This window comes from Dreissena polymorpha, chromosome 4, assembly GCF_020536995.1.
Source record: "Dreissena polymorpha isolate Duluth1 chromosome 4, UMN_Dpol_1.0, whole genome shotgun sequence".
Taxonomy (NCBI): Eukaryota; Metazoa; Mollusca; class Bivalvia; order Myida; family Dreissenidae; genus Dreissena; species Dreissena polymorpha.
The window spans coordinates 63656349-63682164 of NC_068358.1; the positions used below are offsets into that span (position 1 = coordinate 63656349).

General features: G+C 35.0%; 1 protein-coding gene across 1 annotated transcript in view; it reads right to left on the reverse strand.

The window, feature by feature from the left end:
* LOC127878475 (uncharacterized) overlaps window positions 1–25816 on the reverse strand; it is a 143340-nt gene that overhangs the window by 24572 nt on the left and 92952 nt on the right. The window contains 11 exon segments of the mRNA XM_052425001.1: window positions 957–1026; window positions 1407–1486; window positions 1685–1742; window positions 4555–4805; window positions 6439–6580; window positions 7278–7396; window positions 8397–8631; window positions 14524–14912; window positions 15984–16106; window positions 16667–17563; window positions 18610–18649. Of these exon segments, the coding sequence (XP_052280961.1) occupies window positions 957–1026; window positions 1407–1486; window positions 1685–1742; window positions 4555–4805; window positions 6439–6580; window positions 7278–7396; window positions 8397–8631; window positions 14524–14912; window positions 15984–16106; window positions 16667–17563; window positions 18610–18649 (2404 nt within the window).

A 25816-nucleotide genomic window follows, 5' to 3' on the forward strand; every position in this document is an offset into this window, starting at 1 on the left:
GGGACAAAAATTCCACTCTTCCGCTTGTATTGACGAGTGAAATCTTGAAAGGACAAGTGAATTTCCCTAAAGCTCTCGTCCTACAGGACGAGTGAAAAAAAGATGAAGCTAAAATATGTATTTTTTACCAGTAAGACTCTTTTTCATTAAATAAAATCCTTTCTTAAAGAATATCTATTCTGAAAGTAGAACGCGAATGAACCGGAAATTGTAATTGTAAATTTCATACAGCAAGTGCGTGTTGTTATGCAAGACTGTTTCCCCGAGTAAATATTGGCTTTTTGGTGTAAACTTTGCGCGTCCATGTTGACAGGGAACCATCCGACTGCATTCGCTGTTAGTATTAATTTTTAAAGAATTATTTTACTGCGAAGTACGGTTTTAAAGCAGTCTGAATTTCATCTGAAAAATGTCTGACATATGAGCGTTCTTTAAAGGGGGCGATGTTCAAACGTCCAAAACGGAAAGCACGCGAGCACTAGAAAAAAGGAAAACACAGCAGTTGGTGTACAATAAGACCAAACGTTCGCAAACTGTCCAAAATGCATGGTTTGATGAATATTTGTTGGCGAAAATGGAGAATGACAAACTATTTTGTAGTGTATCCATCACTGTCTGACCAAGAATTTTATTAGTCATATCAGATCTTTGCAATCTTTATTTCACACATATTTAAAGGACAAGTGCATGTGTTTGCAGGACAAGTGAAAATTGTAATGTATAGAAATATTTTTGTCCCCTGCGGGTTGTAACAGTGCATTATTTGGCAAGCAACATCACACATTTTTCGTGATATTAAGGTAACTTTAGAATGAAAATAATTGTATAGAGGTAAATATGAGTTTCATGTACATTGTTAAAAGGTGAACATATGGTTTTCTTGTGATTATGATGTGTTCAATTTTTAATATTATATTACAAATCTACAAATATTATCATATCAAACACAGTCATACCTTATCATCCTTGTAACTTCCCATGGCCTTTTTAACCATCAGTCGAGTGTTGAGAATTTCCTCCACCATTCTGCAACAGAAAAGAAAGACCATGTTTATCTTTCTATGAGAGCAGCAAATAACAAACAAAGTTACAGAAAATCAGGCAATGCTCTGTTTTTACAGAGATTAAAGCTCATTTTAAAATATAAAGGATTTTCTTTATTTCATTAAAAGCTGGTGCATACACAAGACTCTCTTTATATTGTTCATTTCAAATATGTGTACAATGTATTTGTAATTAACATAAATCTGTTTAAATGTTTACATTTTGAACATGCCCTTTAGATCACAGCCAAGTATGACAAGTGGACAACATTCGCGTTGATCAAGTTCATGTTTTGCAATACATTTGTTGATATGGCACAAGCACACAATTGAAAGCTACATAAAACTACCCCTAGCACATACATTGGTAGGACTCCACGTTTAACGTCCTGTGAGCAGAACACCACACCATTAGGAGACACTGAAACCTTGTCAGAGAGTTTCTGAAATTGCATGAAAATGCAGCAATAAGCATGTATGTAACAAGAATTATCTTGGGATGTTTTAAACAGCCATGCTTAAATCTGAACATTAATATCTTATCCAAATATATATAAGATCCAAATATGTATTTGTTCACGTTAAGGGATCCTATGCAATATAAGTTATTGAGTTTTCTAGATGACGACAATATAAATTACCTTGATAACAGATGGCTCCAACTTCAGGGAGGTACAACCAAACTCTATAGGCCCTTCACTATAAGAAACATGAAACACATATTTGGTCCTTTTGCACAACATTTAACAACAAGCTGTATAATTACACACATGTATAAATAATTATCTTCTGTTGAATACAGAGATGTTTGTTTCAGCCGAAGCAAATATTTACTTTGTTATAGTACATAACGCTTTTATGTTGAAATTAATAATGTATTCTACCAAAAATGTATTATTTTTTGTGTACATGTCATGAAATTAAGTAAAAAGTGTTAAAAATGTGTTTATATGGCATGATAGATAATAAGCTAAGCTCACTTTGATAACATTTATTTTACATTCAAATATAATTTTTGTTATCAGTTCACAGGGGTGTGATTTTGGAATCATCTCTCTTTATTTCTACATTATATAGATCTTGGAAAATATCTTACCTCCCCCCCCTCTCCCCCTGAAACAGCCTTCCCTTTATGTCTTTATTTCTTAATAGATCGAGCAAAGTTAAGAACTTTTTGAATCCGTTAAAAGCAGTGGAATAGTGTATTTTAATAGGAGGATATCAGTTAAAAGCAGTTGAATTGAATCGAAGGAAATCAGTTAAAAGCAGGAGAAATGTGGACATTGGGAATTGTTATCCTCGATTACCGTAAATTCGCGACCTTAACATTTAATGTCAATATTTAAATTGTAACATATAAATAACAGCAATAACAAACACTCACCCTTTAAAATAAATACATCCCTCGCTGATTTGCTCCAATATAAATTCAACACTCTGTTTTTAAAAGTCTTAAATATATTCTTTGTTTAAGCATCAGCCATTTTGTTTTGCTACCCTTGATTCGCGGGTATGGCGTCATACAACAATTCATGGAAAGTTTGAGCAATAAGGCCAAATTAACTTATTGTAAACAGGCAACGTTAGTTTCTGGTGCTTATGCAAACTATAAGAAAAGTCCAACAAGTAATAACAATTAAATATTTACATATGTACATTGTTAATTTCATAAAAAAAATTATCTCATCTCCAGACCACTCTGACAGGGGTGCAGTAGTTTCAGTGGGTCCGATGCAGACATGGTCTACCATTTCTCTGTATATTTTGGAGGCTCTAAGAACGGACACATTCTCTTACTTAACAGCTGTGTAAGCATTTATCAAGACAGTGGGCGAATAAAGTCTATACTTCTTCTGACAAGGCTTAGGGATGGCCATAACGACAAAATAGAAAAAGAACAAGAGCGCCGCATGACGGAGCAATATACGCCCGATTCGTGTGCCATTGGAGATGATACACTGATGATTGATGTATTTGTTTTGGAAATAAGCAATATACCCCCATACCACTTTGACGCAGGATAAAAAGTTGTTTAAAAGTTTCGGATGAATACAATTTGAATTAGAGTCCGGACAAAGTGGCGCCGTTGAAAATGCACTAATTGACCCTATGACCTAGTTCTTGACCCGACATGACCCATATTCGAACTTGACCTAGATATCAACTAGATGCAACTACTGACCAAGTTTGGTAAAGATCGGATGAATACAATTTGAATAAGAGTCCGGACAAAGTGGCGCTGTTGAAAATGGACTAATTGACCCTATGACCTAGTTTTTTACCTGGCATGACCCATATTCGAACTTGGCCTAGATATCAACTAGATGCAACTACTGACCAAGTTTGGTGAAGATAAGATTTATACAATTTGAATTAGAGTCCGGACAAAGTAAAATGCACTAATTGACCCTTTGACCTAGTTTTTGACCCAGCATGACCCATATTCGGACTTGACCTAGATATCAACTAGATGCAACTACTGACCAAGTTTGGTGAAGATCGGATGAATACAATTTGAATTAGAGTCCGGACAAAGTGGCGCCGTTGAAAATGCACTAATTGACCCTATGACCTAGTTTTTGACCCGGCATGACCCATATTCGAACTTGGCCTATATATCAACTAGATGCAACTGCTGACCAAGTTTGGTGAAGATCGGATGAATACAATTTGAAATAGAGTCCGGACAAAGTGGCCCCTTTGAAAATGCACTTATTGACCCTATGACCTAGTTTTTGACCCGGCATGACCCATATTCGAACTTGGCCTAGATATCAACTAGATGCAACTGCTGACCAAGTTTGGTGAAGATCGGATGAATACAATTTGAAATAGAGTCCGGACAAAGTGGCCCCTTTGAAAATGCACTTATTGACCCTATGACCTAGTTTTTGACCCGGCATGACCCATATTCGAACTTGGCCTAGATATCAACTAGATGCAACTGCTGACCAAGTTTGGTGAAGATCGGATGAATACAATTTGAATTAGAGTCCGGACAAAGTGATGCCTTCCGCCCGCCGCCCGCCCGCCGCCCGCCCGCCCGCCAAGGGGTTTCACATAATACGTCCCGTATTTTATACGGGCGTATAAAAATCAGCTCAATTTTCACGTTCTAAGAAACGCACAATAAAACTTTGTTTGGCCTCATTCGTGATAGGAGCGTAACAGCGCCATATATGGAAGTCGTACTACAACAGTAGACAACAACTAAAAATCATATTTGATTTTCGCACAAAATATTTTAAATTCAATTATCGGATATAATTGGTGTTAAGGAAAAATGGTTTTTAGGCTAATCAATTTTAATTCATAAGTTTTACCTGTTTTAAACACATCTTTTTCAAAAAATTTCGTTCCAATTGAGTAAACATTTAATTAATATTTTCTCACGATTGCGCATGCGCATGAACAAATCTTGCTACCGGTCATGTGACATAAACAAAATCCGCGAATCTAGGGTAGTCGCGAATTTAGGTGAGTCGACGATTTATATACAAATTTCACTTACTGAGCTTTGTCAAACCACTTCAGGCGTCCAAGGCAAGTCGAGAAGCAGTAGTTATAGGCAATCATGATGGAGGGATACAGGGATTGGAAATCCAAGATGATCACTGGATCAGTGTAGAATCTCGATTCTGGTTCCAAAGTCAGGGGAATGCACTCCGGCGCCTTCATACGGGCACGCTGTAGCACGCTGGGAGAGGCTGGGATGTAGTTCATGGGCTTAGCAACACGGAGCATCATGGACTCCACACGGTACTGTAATAGTCACAACAACAGGTTGTCATAGTATTCACAAATACCTCTGTCTATGCATGTTGTAATATGGAATTACTTTTATTGGGAGTCTATGGAGTTTATAATTTTGTGAGTTGAAATATAACACATTGAATTTCAAATCTGCAAATTTTATTTGAGCCTGGAAAAAATGTACCATTTCCACTTGTTCAAGCTGTTTCAGAGCGTTTTTCATCTTTTCGTTAATAAAACATACAGTAGAAACCCTCTAAACCGGATCCTCTCTATACCGGAATCCTCTCTAAAGCGGACAAATTGTCCGGTCCAAATTTTTTTCCTATAAAACCATGCGTAAAATATCTCCTCAAGACCGGAATCCCCTCAATTCCGAATACCGGTCATTCTTAGGATCAAAATTAGGTTATTCCATCCCATAATTGTACCTCTCTAAACCGCTCAGGGTTGGTTTATCGCACCTCAGACCTAGTGTCAACAAGTTGTGAAAAGCGGATTAAAGACGCGTGAAATTGATAAAGGTGGTCGAAAAATTTGCAAACTGTAAATATCGCAAAATAATTTAAAGATACTTGTTCTGTGATGTACATATCGATCAATAGAGGTGTTAGTACTGATTATAATTACTGATAAAAAACAAAGAGTTCTTTAGTGTGTTTTGTTTTTGATGTAGGAAGCCATTCAGGCTATGATAAACAAGGTGGAGAAGACTATTATGCGTGGTAGTTTGAAAAAACTGGTCGTTCTTGACATGTTTTTCAGTGTAAAAAGGAACTAAATTAAACTAACAAATGCATACATATACCATTGTTTGTTTTTCAGGGTGCACTGTTTGATTTATGTTCTGCTTTCGAAACAACAGATTAAGTGACATGTATTGTTATATTGTGATGAAGTATGAATGAATGTTATATGTAAATAAACTATAACAATTTGCTGAAAGTGTTTTTTCCCCCAAATTAGACTATGTAATTGACCTTCTGAAAGTAAAATATTCAATGTCCCCTCTAAACCGGAATCCTCTCTAAACCGGAATTTCCTCTCGGTCCCGGGGATGTCCGGTTTAGAGGGGTTCCACTGTACTTTATATGTACAACACAAACAAAGTAACTTAACTGATCAGATGTATAAATTTTATTAACATCATCATTATGTTCGTACAGTTATTTTATGTACAGTATGCTTCCTTTTTCTTTTTGAATGCACTTCGCTGTTCAACATTGATTTTCTGATTAACTCATTAAACATGATAAGAAACAGATTAATCCTTTCAGTGCTGGAACCGAATTTTGAAGGCCTTTGCAAACAGTTTGGATCCAGATGAGACGCCACAAAACGTGGCGTCTCATCAGGATCCAAACTGTTTGCTATTCTGAAAAAAATCGAAGAAAATGCTAATTTTAGAAATTCAGCAGACAACATTTTAGCCAAACGACAAACTTCCCAGCATGCAAAGGGTTAAGTCATCTTCAGCGCATTGGTAAATCTTGCACATGGTAAACACTAGAGATTATAATATCACTCGCTCACTCAGTCACTAACTAACAGATTATTAACTCTATCACTCGCTCACTCAGCCACTCACTAACAGATTAATGTCAAATGTATTTAGGAGACTGAATACTTGACGGTACATTACCTGTGAACCTCTAGACAACACGTGGTAAAACTCGATCCCAAACACGCGGGCAAACTCACTAGTGCGACCAATCACGTCAAGCTGGTCTAGCAGTTGTAGGTTACACTTCACTTGAGTTGCATAGTGGTCCACAACCTTCCACCTGACAAGTTGTAAAAGATTACATTGCAAAGTGACTTATATTTAACAAAACATGCAAGTTTACGTTTCAAATAAATTCTACAAAGTATGCAATCATATGCTTACCACATATAAATGCTGAAGAAACTTGCTTTTTATATTGGAAGGCAGAATTTTATATTAGAGAAAACATTTTTGTGTTCTTGTTCGGAACAAGATTAGAAAACAAAGAAAAAAATTATTGAGGAATTCAAACATATTGCAAGGGTTGAGCATTAGACTTTAGTGACCAAGATTAAAATGTTAAAGACCCTATCAATTCTGTGAATAAATGTTGATGTGGTTTCTGTTCTTACAAAGGAAAATATACTTTATTTCACAGAGCATTATTCCGTTTTAGAAAAATCAATTTAAATATATTTATGTTTCAAAGCTCTTGGTGCAATTATGATGTATATTTCACTGTATTCAAAATGCTATGTACTTCAAATTTAGTCGAGACGCATCACACACTATCGCTTGTATTAAAGCAATAATAAAAGTTTATAATCAACAAATCTTCTTAATTAGTCAATGATGTTTTTTTGTATTTTGGCTGGTAAATTGTACTTAAGAATTTTTTTTCTCAAGTATCAGTTTTTATTAGCGTAAGTGGACTTGTAAAACAGATTAAAAAGATTTCTGCTCAATCCTTGATTTGAGAAAAGAATGCTACATACCTATGCAGATGTGTGCGGTGTTTGAACCATGATGTCAGACTCCTAAACGAGTACAGGGGAATGCGTCGATGAAGCACATGGAAGACTACATTCTCAAAGCTGTAGATATTCAGGGTGACCTGGAGCACAAAACAACATGCCTAAAATATAGGACTTATTGTTAAGCAAATCTAGGACTTATTGTAAAGCAAATCTAGGACAAATCAGGGACTCATTGTTGAGCATATCTACGACTAATTGTTAAGCAAATCTAGGACTTATTGTAAAGCAAATCTAGGACAAATCAAGGACTAATTGTAAAGCAAATCTTGGACTAATTGAAAAGCAAATCTAGGACTTATTGTAAAGCAAATCTAGGACTTATTGTAAAGCAAATCTAGTATAAATCAGGGACTAAGTGAAAAGCAAATCTAGTACTAATTGTTAAGCAAATCTAGGACTTATTGTAAAGCAAATCTAGGACAAATCAGGGACTAACTGTAAAGCAAATCTTGGACCAATTGAAAAGCAAATCTATGACTAATTGTAAAGCAAATCTAGGACTTATTGTAAAGCAAATCTAGGACAAATCAGGGACTTATTGTAAAGCAAATCTAGGACTAATTGTAACGCAAATCTAGGACTTACTGTAAAGCAAATCTAGGACATATTGTAAAGCAAATCTGAGACTTATAGTAAAGCAAATCTAGGACTAATTGTAAAGCGAATCTAGGACTAATTGTAAAGCAAATCAAGGACTAATTATAAAGCTAATTTGGGACTAATTGTAAAGCAAATCTGGGACTAATTGTAAAGCAACCTTGAAAGAAAAAGGAAATCATTCTAGCTTTAACTTAAAACATTTCAAAGACACTAATGAACATATCATTATTGTTTCGACCCTGAAAAATCCACTTTATATTCTACAGCTACTTGAACAAAAAGACTAAGTTCCATAATCTTGCAAAAACTTGTTGCAGCCGAAATTTCTCTAAAAGATCATCTACATATCAATGTCATTCAGAGACTTAAGGAGAAATCATACTCCTGAGATTTTTTTTAAGGACTGTTACACAAACAAACAATCAATTTATTTCTTGCCTCAACACAGCAAACTATTACAATATTTCGTTGACCCACCTCATGCCTCAGCACTCTCCACAGGTTGAGTACGATTCTTCCAGCGATGTGAATCTCGGACATGTGGTCTGCGCCATACTCATCCTTCTCAGCCGAGTGGTGGCTCGACTGTTTGGCCGAGGGCACACGTGATATGGAGTTGGCGAGGTTCAGGCTCAGTGTGGCAGCTCGCTGCAGCAGGTAGCCCCAGGACAGCATCTGTATCTCATAGCCCACAAGTATGTCTGGGTCCCACCTAGATACGAATACAGGGTTAGACACTTATATTTTTGCCATCGTTGCCAATCCCTCTGTACTGTCTATAATTCTTGTACAGAGGACATTTGAGTTTTACAAGAAAATCTAGGGGATCCACCAAACATTTTTGGGTCCATTGGCTATTTGATCTCTCCTAATTTCTCCTGTTGAATCCTTTTTTTAATGAAATTAGACCTTTGTCACAATCATGGACGATACCCCAGCATGAAAACATTTTTTAAGCTATTTTCATGGGGTAAAAACTCAGGAATGTGTGGATAATTCATGGGCACATCTTCACTTCATCGGATGAAATATTTTAATTATCAATGTAATCACTTGAGAAAATTGGAGTTAGTTAGCTCAAACACAATTGTATGTCAAATTACCAACCAACTGAAGGTCAGGGACCAAAAACTGGCAGACAAAGATAATTTAATTAACTCCCAATCAAACTTTGTTTACGACGGTAAAAACAAGCATCCTTATTTAAAAAAAAAAAAATCTTTTCCATAAATTATACATCATGTATGCTGTAAAGGCACAATTTGATATAGCAACATAACTAAATACAGCAACACTAAAGCCAGAGTTTTATTATTTTCTGTTTAACAGGATTTTTTTTTAAATTTGAGTAGGTGGAGGGAAAAAAAATAAAAATAAAAACTCAAAAAAGTTTCGAAGGAAAAATAAATAAAAATAAAGCATAATCAAAAATTATATTTTTTATTTTTGGAAGTAACTAAAAACAGTAAAAATAACTACCTGTAAACTTGCCTGGTATTGCCAGACAGTGTCCAGTCAGTAAAAAGTGTGAGGGGTCTCAAAAAAGTTTAAAAACATGAAAAGAAGTTAAATGTTTAAGCAAACTTTTGAGGACACACAAACTGTTGAAAAAGCAGATGGTGTCGATCACAACAGCATACCATGAGCATTCCTGCTCAGGTGAGCTAATAGTAAGAACAATTACAGCTAATTAACAGTTTTACGGGGGTCGGCCTAGGGTCAAATTTTAGGGAGAAGTGACTTACTGTCTTGACTGGCATTTTTTAGGGAGAAGTCAGGAGAAATAAGGAGAAGTCTTGTTTTTTTGTTTTATCTTGTAATTATTTGCATTAGTGTTTACCCTTTTAAATTACTGAATACAAGATGTGCATTATGAATCCTGCTTATTCAATCCTCTTTATAGTTAATTAAATCAACAATTCAAGTATAAAGAAAACAACACAATAACAACCGTCTTACCGCATTCAAGTGTGCATGAAAGTGCTTAATATAAATTGTATTTACATACACTACCCATCCACCCCACAATAAAAAAAAAGTGTTGTTTTATTTTGGGGGGGGGGGGGGTATTTTGGTATTATACATAAATATTTAATATTTATTTTGTCTTCTAAATAAAACATTATGATTACCCTATACTCAAATTCCAATAGAAACAACAATAAAAACATTTACATACACAAGTCTTTGACAATCACAACAGTGTTACCAAATGTCGTCAATTAAATCAATCCCTCAAAAAGCAAGCTGTCAATACTGTCGGTAGACATCAAAGGTCTTTGATATTGGGGCCGATTTCTAGGAGTTAAAACTGTAAACTTTTAACACCTCAGCAGGTGGCAAATGGCCGAAAGGCATTGATCAATACTACGTTACCGGCAGCATTCAGTACTGTCAGATACAGCATTAATACATAATAAAAAATTGGGAATTTAGACATAAAATACATAAGAACACCACATATGGATACGTCTCAAAAAAAATTGCCACGCGACATATATTTTCGCGATGCTATTTATGAACTTGAACAAATCAAAAACACTTTGACATATGCTAAATCACATGTAAATACATACCTCAGAAAAAGTTATATCAATGACATCATAATTGTGTAGCGAATCGCACTAAATATTCTCGCATTACTTGTTTTTCTTCGCAACCGTTACAAAATTAGGTCATTACTCAATAATCTCCCCTGAATGCTCTTCTTCAGTGGGTATAAGCCGAAGACTGGTTCACTACATATAGTAACAGTCTTCACCGAACACAATTTAGGGGAACATAACCCGTCTTTAATATATTGCAGAATCTCCGATTTCTGTCGAATTTATTTGCTTTGATCTTTTCGATATCTTATTGTTATAATTATCCTGACAAATCACAAACTCTTGTTAAAAAAATATTTGTTTTAAACACTATAGTTGGCATCTCTATTCTTCAAGTATTCTCGCGGTATTTCAATAACAACACCCTACTGTTTATGTATCAGAATTTGTGACGCATTTTCCATTCGCTCTCAGAAAGAAGTTTTACGTTTGATCATGAGCAATATTCTGGTAAGTTGTTGTTGTTACCCACCAGAAACACATTTATTCACAAATTTTTAAGATATTCAGATCTAACTTTTGAGTCTTTTAGCTTTAATTTTTAAAGTATTTTCACCTCGTCTGCTCGAACTTTACCGATATCCCAAAAGGTAACATATCACTATAAATAGTTTAGGCCTAAAACCACAAAATCCGATACCGGAATTTTCCTACCACAATCTTACGTAAAAAATCTTCCAGATTCAGAATCAACAAAAAACAAGACATTTATCAATTGTCTGCATTATTGATCAAATTTTAAGATATTTGTTGCTTTTCCGTTTTTAGAAGCTGTTCTGCCAAGGCAAGAGCTGGGCATTATACAAGCCATTATATCCAGCAAAACTGACAGTTTTGGTTTACAGAAATCAACAAAGGAGGGATTCCCGAACTATCAAAATTTCCAAGCTATACACACAGTTATTATCTGTGGTGATCTTTATTGGTTCTGTTTCTTTACTTGGATGGAACATGTGTGAACTTTTATAGAACTTTGAAAAGTCTATATATGTCTATCTATAAACAAAAATCAGCTATGGTATAATAAGATCAGATGTGCAAACAATGTCAAAGGGTTGTTAAATTAACAATTTGAAGGCAATTATGCTGAAAAAATATGAAAAGTTTCCATGCAAATTTTGTCTGTATATCGACAAGTGTCTGCCAATTATTGTCAAACTAGTAATACAAAACTTACCACAAGTATGTAAAAGCACTAAGTACCAGTGATCATTTTTAGTAAGATAGTGTAATTCTAAACAGTAGCAAATAGCTTGTTTAGTAAATGCATAATGCAATTAATATGATTTCCGTTCTATTGTGTAATTAATAAATTGGTTGTTACTTGCTAATCCATGATAAATGTTTTATGGCTAGTGCAAAACCAGCAATGTTAATTTTGTAAAAGGTAATACAATAACACCACTTTGTAATTTCATATACGTAAATATTCTTGCAATGAAGGTTGATGAGTTTTACTTATTTTGTAACTATTATTTTATGTGCAAATAAATGATGTGAAGTGTTTTGTATATCCACACAATACCACATATCTTTTTATATATGTACTGTATTATGTGTTATTTGAATGTTTAAATAAAAAAATATGGATGATATAACATGATGCATTCTAATATTTGCATTCAAATTGTAACTGTAGAGCTAAGTGTATGCAGTTTAGACTGTGATTTTAGAATTGCTACAAAATGGCTAGTTTTTTAGTGGCGACACAATTTAAACTATTTAACAATAGTTTGCGAAAGAAAATTAGAAACCTGCAAGATACCTGTATTTATTAAATATTTTAATTGCGAAACAAGTATGTTGTTATGCTGTTACACATAATTATACATTGATAATAAATAAGAAGACAATTAGTGGTGTTAACGTTTCCCAACAGTAGAAATCATTCTTCTGATGAAGTCAGCGGTATACAGACGAAAGCTCCAGGTATGGCTTTCAATACGTAGTGTGTGTTATTTGGCAGTCTAAAACTTATTGGATTAAAAAAAATCCTGTCAAATTTGTCAATCAAAATTGATTTGACACATCACATGTACTGTATGCTAAATGCAACTGCTTTAGCAAGCTTACAAGTTGAATTGAGACATTTGATGAAACAAACTGATTCCTGGGTAGGACCAGTACTTAGTGTCTATATGACGTACCATGACGTCGAAATTCTACAAGACCTACTAGGTAGAACGAGAAATGTACTTTGACGTACAGTTTTCACCGACCCTTGAGTGTTAGCCAATCAGAAGACACCTTACATCTGTTGCTTTTAGAGATATTTGACATTGAACATAGGTATTATTATTATTTATACCAAATTATGCGACTATCGACCGCTTACTCATAGATATTGTGCTTATTTATTAAACATTATTATTATTATAATTTATACCAAATTATGCGACTATCGACCGCTAACTCATAGATATTGTGCATATTTATTGACCTGGCGTGGCGGAATTAACCTCTGAATTATGCAAGTTATGGTTATCACAAAATACGACCAACGGAGAGGTTATAATACATTATTTATCCCGTTAATGCTTGGTAACTGTTTGGTTACTGTTGGGAATTTCCTACACAGTAATGCACTGGACAGTCGTGATACTCAGCCCCCGCATGATCAATAAATACTCACAATATGCTGAATAATTTTAATTTTAAAAAGGTAACGATTGAATCTTCTTCAAATTTGTATATAAACTATTTCAATGCATTAAATACTTGAAACTTCTATGTGTTGTTTTTTTGCCATTTTGATATTTTTATTCATTTTGTCCTAAATTAAAAAAGAGATTTTAAACATTTATTATGAATAAATCTGAAGGAAAAGCAGCTCAAGAGACTAGTGTTTTGATTGGCTGTTCAAAAATGTGTACGTCGAAGTACAAACATGTATGTCGAAGTACAAATTGTACTTTGACGTACATTTCTCTTTTTAACTTGTAGGTCTTCTTGACTTTCAACCCAAATGGTACGCCATAGTATGTCTTTAGGGTTATCTAAAGAATGCTCCCACTTAAGAGATCAATACAGAGACCTCCCAGTGACTCAGCCAGTTAGCAGACACCCCATCCACTATACCACAGACACCGAACCAGCTATAAATTCCTGTGGCTAGAAAACAAAAAAAATATAAGATGCTAGATCGTTAAGCTTGGAACATGTAACTTGTTTTAAGATTGATTTTTTTTGGATGCATTACTTAATTATTGCAACAATTATAATATTTTGAACACAATCATGTCAATATATTTATTAAAAATACATAGTTATCAAAAAAACTTAAAAAGCTTTTGCCCGTAAATTAGGTAGCACCTATAATCACCAAAGATAATAACTGTGTGTATAGCTTGGAAATTTTGATACTGTATCAGTACTGTCAGATACAGCATTAATACATTAGCTCCATAAAGGATGCAATGTGTGAAAACTATTGGAGATTGAACTTTATTGAATTATTTGTATTTATTTTTATCAGGTGTGAGGAAATAAATTGTGTTTGCTGGAATTTAAATGGAAGGTTGCTTTACAGGTATTGTTTGTTTATGGATTTACTTGAAAATTAGGGCGAAATGAATTTCATGCCGATAAACAAAAAACATGATGTAACACAAACCTATTTTTCGGATGTGTACTATATTCGGACATACTTTTTCGCCGATAAAATGTTTAGACTTATGGGTGTTTTCAAAGTTATTTGTTTTGTAAAAACAGCATTGTTTTGTAAAACAGCCAAGGCTAAAATACACTAATAACTTTTTTTAGAAGAACACTTTTTGTTGGATGCGGAGGAAAAAATAAAAATAAAATTATTTTTTTTCCATTTTATTTTTATTTCACTTTTTCGGAAAATTGGATACGGCGCTCCTGTTAAACAGAAGATAAAAAAACTCTGGCCTAAATATAGAATAAGCCACATAACATGTTTTACGTAAAAAATACAGTAAACACAGTGCCAAAAAAATCAACAGTAAAATAAGATTAAAACATTATTTACTTACTTGTGAACAAAATCAATGAATGTCTGAAGAAGGTCGTTCTCATCCTTCACATATTTCACATCAATGTTATGAATAGCAGACTTCTCTAGCAATGTTGCCTCAATTTTAACATTGGCTTTCCCCTTGGCATTCTGGGACACACCATGTGACCTCACTGGTTTGTCATCTGACATCTGATTGGATGTTGAACAGGTGTCTCCTTGTTCCTGATTGGCTGATTCTGGGTGAACTATGAAAACACCAGATTCCTGTCTGGTGCCCTGCTCTGGAGGCACATCATTGAAGATGGAGTAAAATATTGCCTGAATAGGATCGTGTTCAGGATCAGGTCTTAAATCGCCTCTCGTTTCAGCATGGATTTCTACGCTCATGATGGTCAGATATTGAAACTGTAAGACGAAACACAACATTTAAGTCTTATAAACATCCTTTTTTTATTACACACTTTTTTTTTAGAAAAGCAAATCTCATACATAATTTTAAAACAACTTTATGTTTACTTGTGTTGTATATTAGATATCAGAACTAACTTGCTTACAAAGTAATTAGAAACATACAGTTACTTACCATATAGATTTAAACAATAGACTCATTATTACTACTTCTTTCATGCTCTTGAATTTGAGCCTAATTTAAACGCCCTAATCAACAAGACAAGCAATATATGTCCCATACCGGCTCCACCATTGTCAGAATATTTTTTTTTGTTGCCATAGCAACCAGAATTTTTGACGTAGGAACAAAATGAAATGACGTGCATAATGTCCATATTGCCACCTATCCATGGTTCAAGTTTCATGAAAAAAATATGAAGAACTTTTTAAGTTATCGCAGGATCCAGAAAAGTGTGACAGACTGACAGACACACAGAGCGCAACCCATAAGTCCCCTCCAGTCAAATCGGTAGGGGACAAAAAGAATCACTCATTAGTATTTAAAGAAATTCTTAGATCGTACTCCATTTTTTCTTCTTAAGACAGGGAACTCAATCATAAATTGTAATTGTATACATCACTAGCCAAATAAACAATGCAAATAGTCGAGAGGCTGAGAGCAGAATACTTAAATACATATCTGCATCATCAGAGAAGTAAAAAAGAGCTTTGTAACAAACATGATCTAAACAACAGTTCAAGTATCCCGCAATAGTGATTTGTTTTACCTAAAATTACAGCCTCTTACCAATTGCAAAGTTTGTTTTTTCCAAAAATCTGACCAAAATTTCACTCAAGAGATGCAAAACTTTTCTAATAATCTTAATACATGATTGTAGTTTGTTTATTAAGTTTATTATACAAGGATATAGTTCTGTAACACTGTATTCATGTAGCATACATATAAAAATGCAGTTAAACATTCACTTATAAACATTGGGAATTTTTCAATTTCCCACTATTTTTCCCAATCCAAAAGGCACAGGCTGTAAAATATGAGAAGCCAAACAAAATCACTGCACAAACCTCATGGAGAGCCTTGGCGTCCTGCACATACTGCTGGCTGTGTCTGAACCCAAACGAGTTCTTCAGAGAAGGTCCCTCAATCTGAGACGTGTCTTCTCTGTGCAGACTGGGCGAACCAAACTTCTGCTGAAATAGAGACGTAAGTGGATTTAGTCCCTTTTTGTCATGATGTAAAACATTTCACTAGTCTGTATGCTCTGAACTGGTAGATTGAAGTTAGACATACTTGTAACCTGTTTTTGCTCTCAAGTACAAATATAGGAATTTAAGGAATTTCTTGTCAATACTGCGTATAAAATTTTAGAAAAAAATTCTCTGAACACTCCTAATAAGAACTTATACTTAAGACTAGCAATACAATTAAATACAATGAACAAATAACATAGTTTCATATATAAAACAGAAATTTTAAATCATCTGATCTTTTATTTTTGCTAACCAGTTATTTGTCTAAAGGCCACACTTTTTTTAATAAAATGAAAGTCTCAGTTTGAGATAAAACACTCATTTATTTACATGGAATTTCCTTTTGTATTTTATTTTACTAATACATATATTATAAATATTTACATACTTTACAGCATAACAATAACACTCAATTAGGCATTCAAGACAATCAGATATCATTCTGTCAATAACTTTTTGATTTGCATAAAGTTTAAAGATAGAAATACAGCCCATACCTTAGCATGGGTAGACAACAAGGCTCTTCTTAAAGTTGTCTCAGTATTAGTTGACATACGTCTCATCCGCCTGCCAGGCTTTGGAGTAACAAACTCCTGGGCACCGGCACCATTGTTACTGCCCTGAGATTGCTTGGTTCCCAGCCCAGCTGTGATAGGTGTGCAAGCGGAGTCAAACAACTCAGTAGACTGTCGACGGAGGAGAGGCGTGCTATGCAACACACCAGAATCTTGACTAGCATCATCTGCAATGTCTTCTTGGCTTTCTTTTCCTTCCAAGAGCTTTCTTTCTCTCTCCGTATGGGAATCATCTTGAGTTTTTATTGCAGTGAATTCATCATCATACTCTTTGTCATGTTTGGTAGGCACAGAATTGTCTTTTTCTGCAAAATGTTTTGTCTTCAGTTTTTTAACCTCACTTTCTTGACTAGAATGAGGACTATCCGAATCCGACTGACTTGTCCATTCACGCTTTCCAGTAAATAGATTTAATCTATAGCTCCCATTTTTCCTTTCTATTCCAACACTCAATTTTGATTTTCCATTATTTTCAACTTTAGTTTTCTTTTGTTTATCTTCATTTAATGCTAATTTAGAATTATCATCAGATATTTGTTTCTTGTTTTCAGTCTTTGTCACTGACACACTCTTTGTTTTCTCTTTTAACCACTGTTGAACACTCTTCACTAGTGGAGGAAGTAAACATGGTGTTATGATCACAGACTGGTCACCTGTTATAGCATACCTCATAGAGGGCTCTTGGTCAAGTTTTTGCAGCAAATCGCTTGATCCAGTCTGTGATGATGACATCTGACTACCAGATGATAAAATGATGCGCCAGTTCTTGAGACCAGTAACAAAAGTTTCAGCAGACTCAAATTCCTCTAGTTCAGATACCTAAAACAATAGCATCATGACTTTGATCAAGAGGGTTGTTTTAAAATAGTGTTAACGGGAGTATTGACAAGGCTCGACACTTGATGACGGACACTATTGGGTGACAACGATAGCTCAGCATGAGAAATTCTTGGTCAGCTAAAAATCCACCCATATGAGTGAATTTACCGTGCCTGCACAGTCAATAAGAATTCAGTGCTAAATCATTTTCAAATTTAAAGAAGAAATGTCAAATTTAAACCCAAAGAGAAATTGCTCAATTTAAAGCAAAAGAGAATTCACCTTTACTAGCACTTGAAAATGACATTATTATTACATTGTGTATTACCAATAATCATGATGTATTTATTTTAATATTGCTGTAAATGGATTTCAGAATTAACTGCCTAAACCATTTATAAGAACATTTTTAGAAATGTATGAAAAGCTTGCTTGCAGATGGGGCACAGTATTTCTTAGGCATAAGAAGGCTGTTTTGTAACAAATATTTAACTAAAAAGCTCGCAATAAACACAATTTATAGACTTAAAAAGCACACAAAATGGTTTAGAAAATTAAACATTTCTTAAGTGTGTAGCAACCTGATATATAAGTAGCACTCAACATGATATGATCTCAAATAAAGCTCATAATATGTAGCATGCAAGTGCACTATGTATTTTGATAAATTGTGATAGTTTTTTCCCTTAATGCATGCTCGCTTACTTAGACCAATACTCATGTTGCTATTCCTAAAGCCCCTCAAAAAACATGCAAATCATCAGGTCAGCATATTGATTGAAAAATGTCACTTTAAAGTTTGAACCCAAAACTTAAGCAATAGAGAGATTATTTAATTATTTGATGTCTTTGAGGTCTAATTACCATAATTTTGGTAAGTACTAATTCACTATAAGAACTGCGAAATAAGTGCTTTCAAAACTTAAAAGAATAAGACAAAACATTTTTTAAATATTTGAACATAAAAAATAAACTGAAAATGCACAATTCTGATTGGCTACTTGCATGTCACATGGCTGAGCAGAGCATTATGGGAAGGTTCTCACCAGAGTGGATGGGACTTTGATCACATGACCACCTCCCTCCCTACAATGTACAACCACAGGCATGCTTTAGTATTGAGTGAACCCACCTGGGCTCAGTACTTGTAAAGCTCCCACCGGAAATATTAACATCAGACTCATTTCTCAAAAATTCCTTAGCCTGCTTTAATAAGATAAGATTCAACTAATCTTAAAATTACATGTGTATAACATGCCCTAAAGGAAAAATATTTGTGATGTAAACAACTTAAATTATCTTTTGTAAAACTTAAAAAAATAGCAATTATTACAAAAAAGGTGACTCACAAAAGCAAATAAGTCTTAAAGAAGACTTGCACATTTTTTTGGAAATAGGGACCTGAGGTACATATAGATACAAGGAAAACAGACATCAAATTGTGCAAGAGAGAATCTGAAGTATTAATTGGACTATTCAAGTGCAGTTACTGAGGATACTACAATTACGCGCCATGAAAACCATGAACACTTAAAAAACAAGAAATGTGTTTTTCAGAAACACAATGCCCCCTAATGCGCCGCTTTGAATTATTATTTTTGGCCTTTGACCTTGAAGGATGACCTTGACCTTTCAACAATCAAAATGTGCAGCTCCACGAGATACACATGCATGCTAAATATCAAGTTGCTACGTTCAATATTGCAAAAGTTATGAAGAAGGTTAAAGTTTTGGTTATAGTTTTGGGACACGCACAATGACAGACAGGCCAAAAACAATATACCCCCCATCTTTCAATCCGGGGGCATAAAAAGTGTAAAATCCAATATTTCTTAATAGCTTTTCATTTCAATTACTGAGCTTGAATGTTGTATGTGATGCCAAAGATTAAACAACTATTACCTTACTATGTGGGAAGATTATGCAAGAATTTTTACTTCTTTTTCTTTCACTTTGGGAACAAAGTACAGGATAAAGATACATGATTATTCTGAAAGACCAATTCAAACAAGAGATGTGTTTGTCAGAAACACAATGCCCCCTAATGCGCCGCTTTGAAGCCATAAATTAGACCTTTGACCTTGAAGGATGACCTTGACCTTTCACCACTCAAAATGTGCAGCTCCATGAGATACACATGCATGCCAAATATCAAGTTGCTATCTTTAATATTCAAAAAGTTGTGACCAAACTTAACAAAGGTTAAAGTTTTAGGAAATGAAAATACAATGATATTTGACCTTTGACCTTGAAGGACGACCGTGACCTTGACATTTCACCACTCAAAATGTGCAGCTCCGTGAGATACAAATGCATGCCAAATATGAAGTTGCTATCTTCAATATTGCAAAAGTTATCAAACTTTAACCAAGGTTAAAGTTTTGGGACACACACATACAATGAATGAATGTTCCAACAGACAGACAGGCCAAAAACAATACACCCCCGATCTTTCGATCCGTGGGCATAAAAAGGAAACAAACTGAGTATCTCCACACCTTAAAAAAAAACCTTGCTGGCTTAAAGGGACCTTTTCACAGATTTTGGCATGTAATGAAATTAATGTTTAAATAGTTTAAAATGGTAAATGTAAACATTATACCTAAATAGCTCCAGTAAACAAGAGGGTCATGATGGCCATGAATCGCTCACCTGACTAACCTTGCTACATCAACTTAAATTCTATAAGACCCATATGCAATCCCAAGCCAGATTTCATTAATTATTACATTCTGACAAAATTTCATTAAGACGTTATGAAATCTGTGACCTCTTTCATCTACACAAGGTTTTACTAGAATTGGACCGATGGCCTAATTTTTTACCCTAGATGACCCATAAACAATCCAAAATCAGATATTATCAAGATAAACATTCTGACCATATTTCATTAAGATCAGATGAAAACTATGACCTCTATTGTCCACACAACGTTTTTCTATAACTTGACCTAGTGACCTAGTTTTTGACCATCACCCCAGATGACCCAAATACCATCCCAACCCAGATTTTATCAAGATTAACATTCTGGACAAATTTTATTGAGTTTGTATGAAAACTGTGATCTCTACTGTCTACACAAGTTTTTTTAACTTTAACCTAGTGACCTAGTTTTTGACCCTAGATGACCCAAATTCAATTCCAACCCAGATTTTAACAAGACAAACAATCTGACCATATTTCATTAAGATCTGATGAAAACTATTACCTCAATTGTCTACATCAGGTTTTTCTATGATTTGACCTAGTGACCTAGTTTCTGACCCCAGATGACCCAAATACTATTCCAATCCAGATTTTATCAAGATAAACATTCTAACCAAATTTCATAAAGATTGGATGAAAAATGTGACTTCTATTGTCTACACAAGGTTTTTCTATTATTTGACCTAGTAACCTAGTTTTTGACCCCAGATGACCCAGATACAATCCCAACCCAGATTTTCATCAAGATAAACAATCTAAACAAATTTTATAAAAAATTGGATGAAAAATGTGACCTCTACTGTCTACACATGGTTTTTCTATTATTTGACCTTAGTGACCTAGTTTTTGACCCCAGATGACCCTTATATAATCCCAACCCAGATTTCATCAAGATAAACATTCTGACCAAATTTCATAAAGATTGGATGAAAACTGTGACCTCTACTGTCTACCCAAACAAATTGTTGACGGACGCACACACGCACGCACAACGGACGCCGGACATCACACAATCACATAAGCTCACCATGTCACTTTGTGACAGGTGAGCTAAAAACAAGAATAAAATAAAGGAAGAACAAAAAAGTAATCCTCAACTGGGCTCGAACCACTGACCATTGGAGTTAAAGTATAGTACTTTAACCAATCTGCAAATTGTGCTCATACAGTGAGAGGTGTATTTTATACTTTACATATACATAAGCAATCCTTGCAGTGTAACAAAATGTAAAAACAAGGGCTGTTTGTAAAACATGCATGCCCCCCATATGGGCTCTCCGTTGTAGTGACAGCCATTGTGTGAATATGTTTTTTGTCACTGTGACCTTGACCTTTGACCTAGCGACCTGAAAATCAATAGGGGTCATCTGCCACTCATGATCAATGTACCTATGAAGTTTCATGATCCTAGCCATAAGCGTTCTTGAGTAATCATCCGGAAACCATTTTACTATTTTGGGTCACCGTGACCTTTGACCTAGTGACCTGAAAATTAATAGGGGTCATCTGCGAGTCATGATCAATCTACCTATCAAGTTTCATGATCCTAGGAATAAGCGTTCTTCAGTTATCATCCCAAAACCATTTTACTATTTCGGGTCACCGTGAACTTGACCTTTGACCTAGTGACCTCAAAATTGATAGGGGTCATCTGCGAGTCATGATCAATGTACCTATGAAGTTTCATGATCCTAGGCATAAGCGTTCTTGAGTTATCATCCGGAAACCATTTTACTATTTCGGGTCACCATGACCTTGACCTTTGACCTAGTGACCTCAAAATCAATAGGGGTCATCTGCAAGTCATGATCAATGTACCAATGAAGTTTCATGATCCTAGGCATAAGCGTTCTAGAGTTATCATCCGGAAACCATTTTACTATTTCGGGTCACCGTGACCTTGACCTTTGACCTAGTGACCTGAAAATCAATAGGGGTCATCTGCCAGCCATTATCAATCAACCTACTGAAGTTTCATGATCCTAGGCATAAGCGTTCTTGAGTTATCATCCGGAAACCATTTTACTATTTCGGGTCACTGAGACCTTGACCTTTGACCTAGTGACCTGAAAATCAATATGGGTCATCTGCTAGTCATGATCAATCTACCTATCAAGTTTCATGATCCTAGGCCTAAGCGTTCTTGAGTTATCATCCGGAAACCATTTTACTATTTCGGGTCAATGTGACCTTGACCTTTGACCTAGTGACCTGAAAATCAATAGGGGTCATCTGCGAGTCATGATCAATCTACCTATCAAGTTTCATGATCCTAGGCCTAAGCGTTCTTGAGTTATCATCCGGAAACCATTTTACTATTTCGGGTCACTGTGACCTTGACCTTTGACCTAGTGACCTGAAAATGTATAGGGGTCATCTGCGAGTCATGATCAATCTACCTACAAAGTTTCATGATCCTAGGCCTAAGCGTTCTTGAGTTATCATCCGGAAACCATTTTACTATTTCGGGTCACCGTGACCTTGACCTTTGACCTAGTGACCTCAAAATCAATAGGGGTCATCTGCGAGTCATGTTCAATGTACCTATGAAGTTTCATGATCCTAGGCCCAAGCGTTCTTGAGTTATCATCCGGAAACCACCTGGTGGACGGACCAACCATTCGACAGACAGACCGACATGTGCAAAGCAATATACCCCCTCTTCTTCGAAGGGGGGCATAATAACAAAAAAACTCTCCAAATTATTCCAATGTTGGTAACGCTTTCTAATTTTCAGGTTTTTAAATCTTCAAAAGATGCATATTATGAATATTTAAGAGCATGGTTAATGTTCAGTATTACTGTTTCCTTGAAAATATCATAACTATGGAACGAAAATTAACAAATCTGAAACATTTATTTTCAATTTTGTCAATTTACCAAAACGTGGAAAGGTCCCTTTAATATGTGGAGGGAGTTAAGAATCTGTTAAAAAACACTCACAATACAATTACATGTAACTGGGATGTGGAGAAAGCATCTGTATACACAAACATATATAAACATTAATATCCTGGATAGATTTCATATATAAATTGACATCTATCAAATACCCTCCCATGCTTTTTTTTAAAAAACTACACAAAAATGTATTTAAAATTGATTTTATGTCCATAATCACACATAATCATTAACCAGGAAATCAATTTCTATGTTCACTTAGATGTTACTGTAAGCCAACAAATACATGTTCAAGGCATCTGTCTCTTTAATATTCCCCATTTCATGTAAGTAAATTAGCATACATGTTTTCTACCTAGCATATATACCACAAACTTGCTAAAAGATTTTGGATAGATATTTCCTAAAAAAAATATTTTTTACAGATTTTGTTACCAACCAAGACAATTTCTATAATACATATTCAGTTCCTCATATTATATATGGGATTTCTCTTAAACATATTCAATCTCTTTTATATATATTTTCAATTTTTCTTGTTCACATTAAGATGCAAGGAAAATGGATTCCATAAAGCTGTAATGCATTTCCAGAGAATGCATTTACAATTTTACAGAGGACAATTTACTTATAAAAACACAAATAAATAGAAACCATCATTATTCATAATATTTATACAAACAAAATCAGCTAGTAACATACATGTAGCTATACATAAAATAACTGACTTTCGTAAAATCAAATGAGGAAAAGAAAACACATCAATATAACAAAAAGAGCAACCAAAAATAAATAGGAATATATGTAATAATGTTGTTAACCCACATACATGCAGAAATACTACATATGAAAGTATACTTAATTCTAAAGTGTCAAGTACGTTTTGAGCTAGCCATGTGGGAAACCTGTGAACACCAAAAGCTTGAGTATAAAAATAACATGAGCTCTTCTCTGAGAAAACTGGGCTAAATGCATGTGTCCTAATCAGGGACTGCACAGTGTTTTTTCCACCATTTTGGGAAAGGGGCTCTTTTGGATTGGAAAATTTTTCGGCATTTTGATTTAAACTGGGAAATTTGTGTTGTTGTTTTTTTACTAAACAAGAGATGTGTTTGTCAGAAACACAATACCCCCCCTATTGCGCCGCTTTAAAAAAAATTCAATATATCCTTTGGCAGGCTTAGAAATTATCTTCCTTTTAAAGCTTATTACTTCCCTTGGATTTTATTCTTTTACTTTTGACCTTGAAGGATGACCTTGACCACTCAAAATGTGCAGCTTCATGAGATACACATGCATGCCAAATATCAAATTGCTTTCTTCACTATTGCAAAAGTTATAGCCAATGTTAAAGTTTTCGGACGGACTGACGGACAGTTGCTATATGCCACCCTACCGGAGGCATAAAAATGCTTCGAAATTTCAAAACAAATGTTTTCAGTATTACATTTACTAAGGTTGAACTTTTATGGATGGGAGTTGAACATAATATTGAGATCTAAAAAAAAATATATATACACATGTATATATATTTTTTTTAAACCTTCCAATGGGAAGTTTAAGCTCCCATTTGGGAACAAGAGTGCCAAACTGTCACAAGATACGCCCGTTCGAATGTTTTGGACACCATGCTCAATGCACTAAGTGACCTCGAGACCTAGTTTTTGACCTGGCATGACCCATATTCGAACTTGACCTACATATCATCTAGACACAACTTCTGACCAAATAAGGTGAAGATCAGATGAAAACTACTTCAATTAGAGAGCGGACACCATGCTAAATGCTTGAAATGCACTACGTAACCTCGTGACCTAGTTTTTGACCCGCCATGACCCATATTTGAACTTGACCTACATATCATCTAGACACAACTTCTGACAAAATTTGGTAAAGATCGGGTGAAAACTACTTCAATTAGAGAGCGGACACCATGCTTAATCCTTGAAATGCACTAAGTGACCCCATGACCTAGTTTTTTGACCCGGCATGACCCATATTCAAACTTGACCTAGATATTGTCAAGACACAACTTCTGACCAATTTTGGTGAAGACCGGATGAAAACTATTTGAATTAGAGAGCGGACACTGCTGTGGACGCCGCCTGCCGCCCGCCCGCCAAGGGTGAAACTATAATACGTCCCGTTTTTAAAAATGGGCGTATAAAAATATATACTTTTTGCAATTGGGAATGGGGCCGATTACCGGACTGATTTTTAATGAAAACAAGAGCTGTGTTTGTGAAACACAATGCCCCCTTCTGCGCCCCTTTGAAGCCATATATTTGACCTTTCACCACTCAAAATGTGCAGCTCCATGAGATACACATGCATGCCAAATATCAAGTTGCTATCTTCAATATTGCAAAAATTATCGCAAAACTTTTACCAAGATTAAAGTTTTGGGACAGAATGACAGACAGGCCAAAAACAATATATCCACGATCATTCCATCTGGGGGTATAAAAACACTGACTGCACTTTCAACATATTTGGATTTTTTGTTTCAAAGGAATACTCCCCTAAAGAAAATTCCAGTCTAGGCCTTAAGTGCTGTCCCTGATAAGCCAGTGCAGACTGCATGCATGGTTTGAGCCTGGTTCTCCCAGAGAATATGAATATGCATGCATGAGGAAACAAGGCACA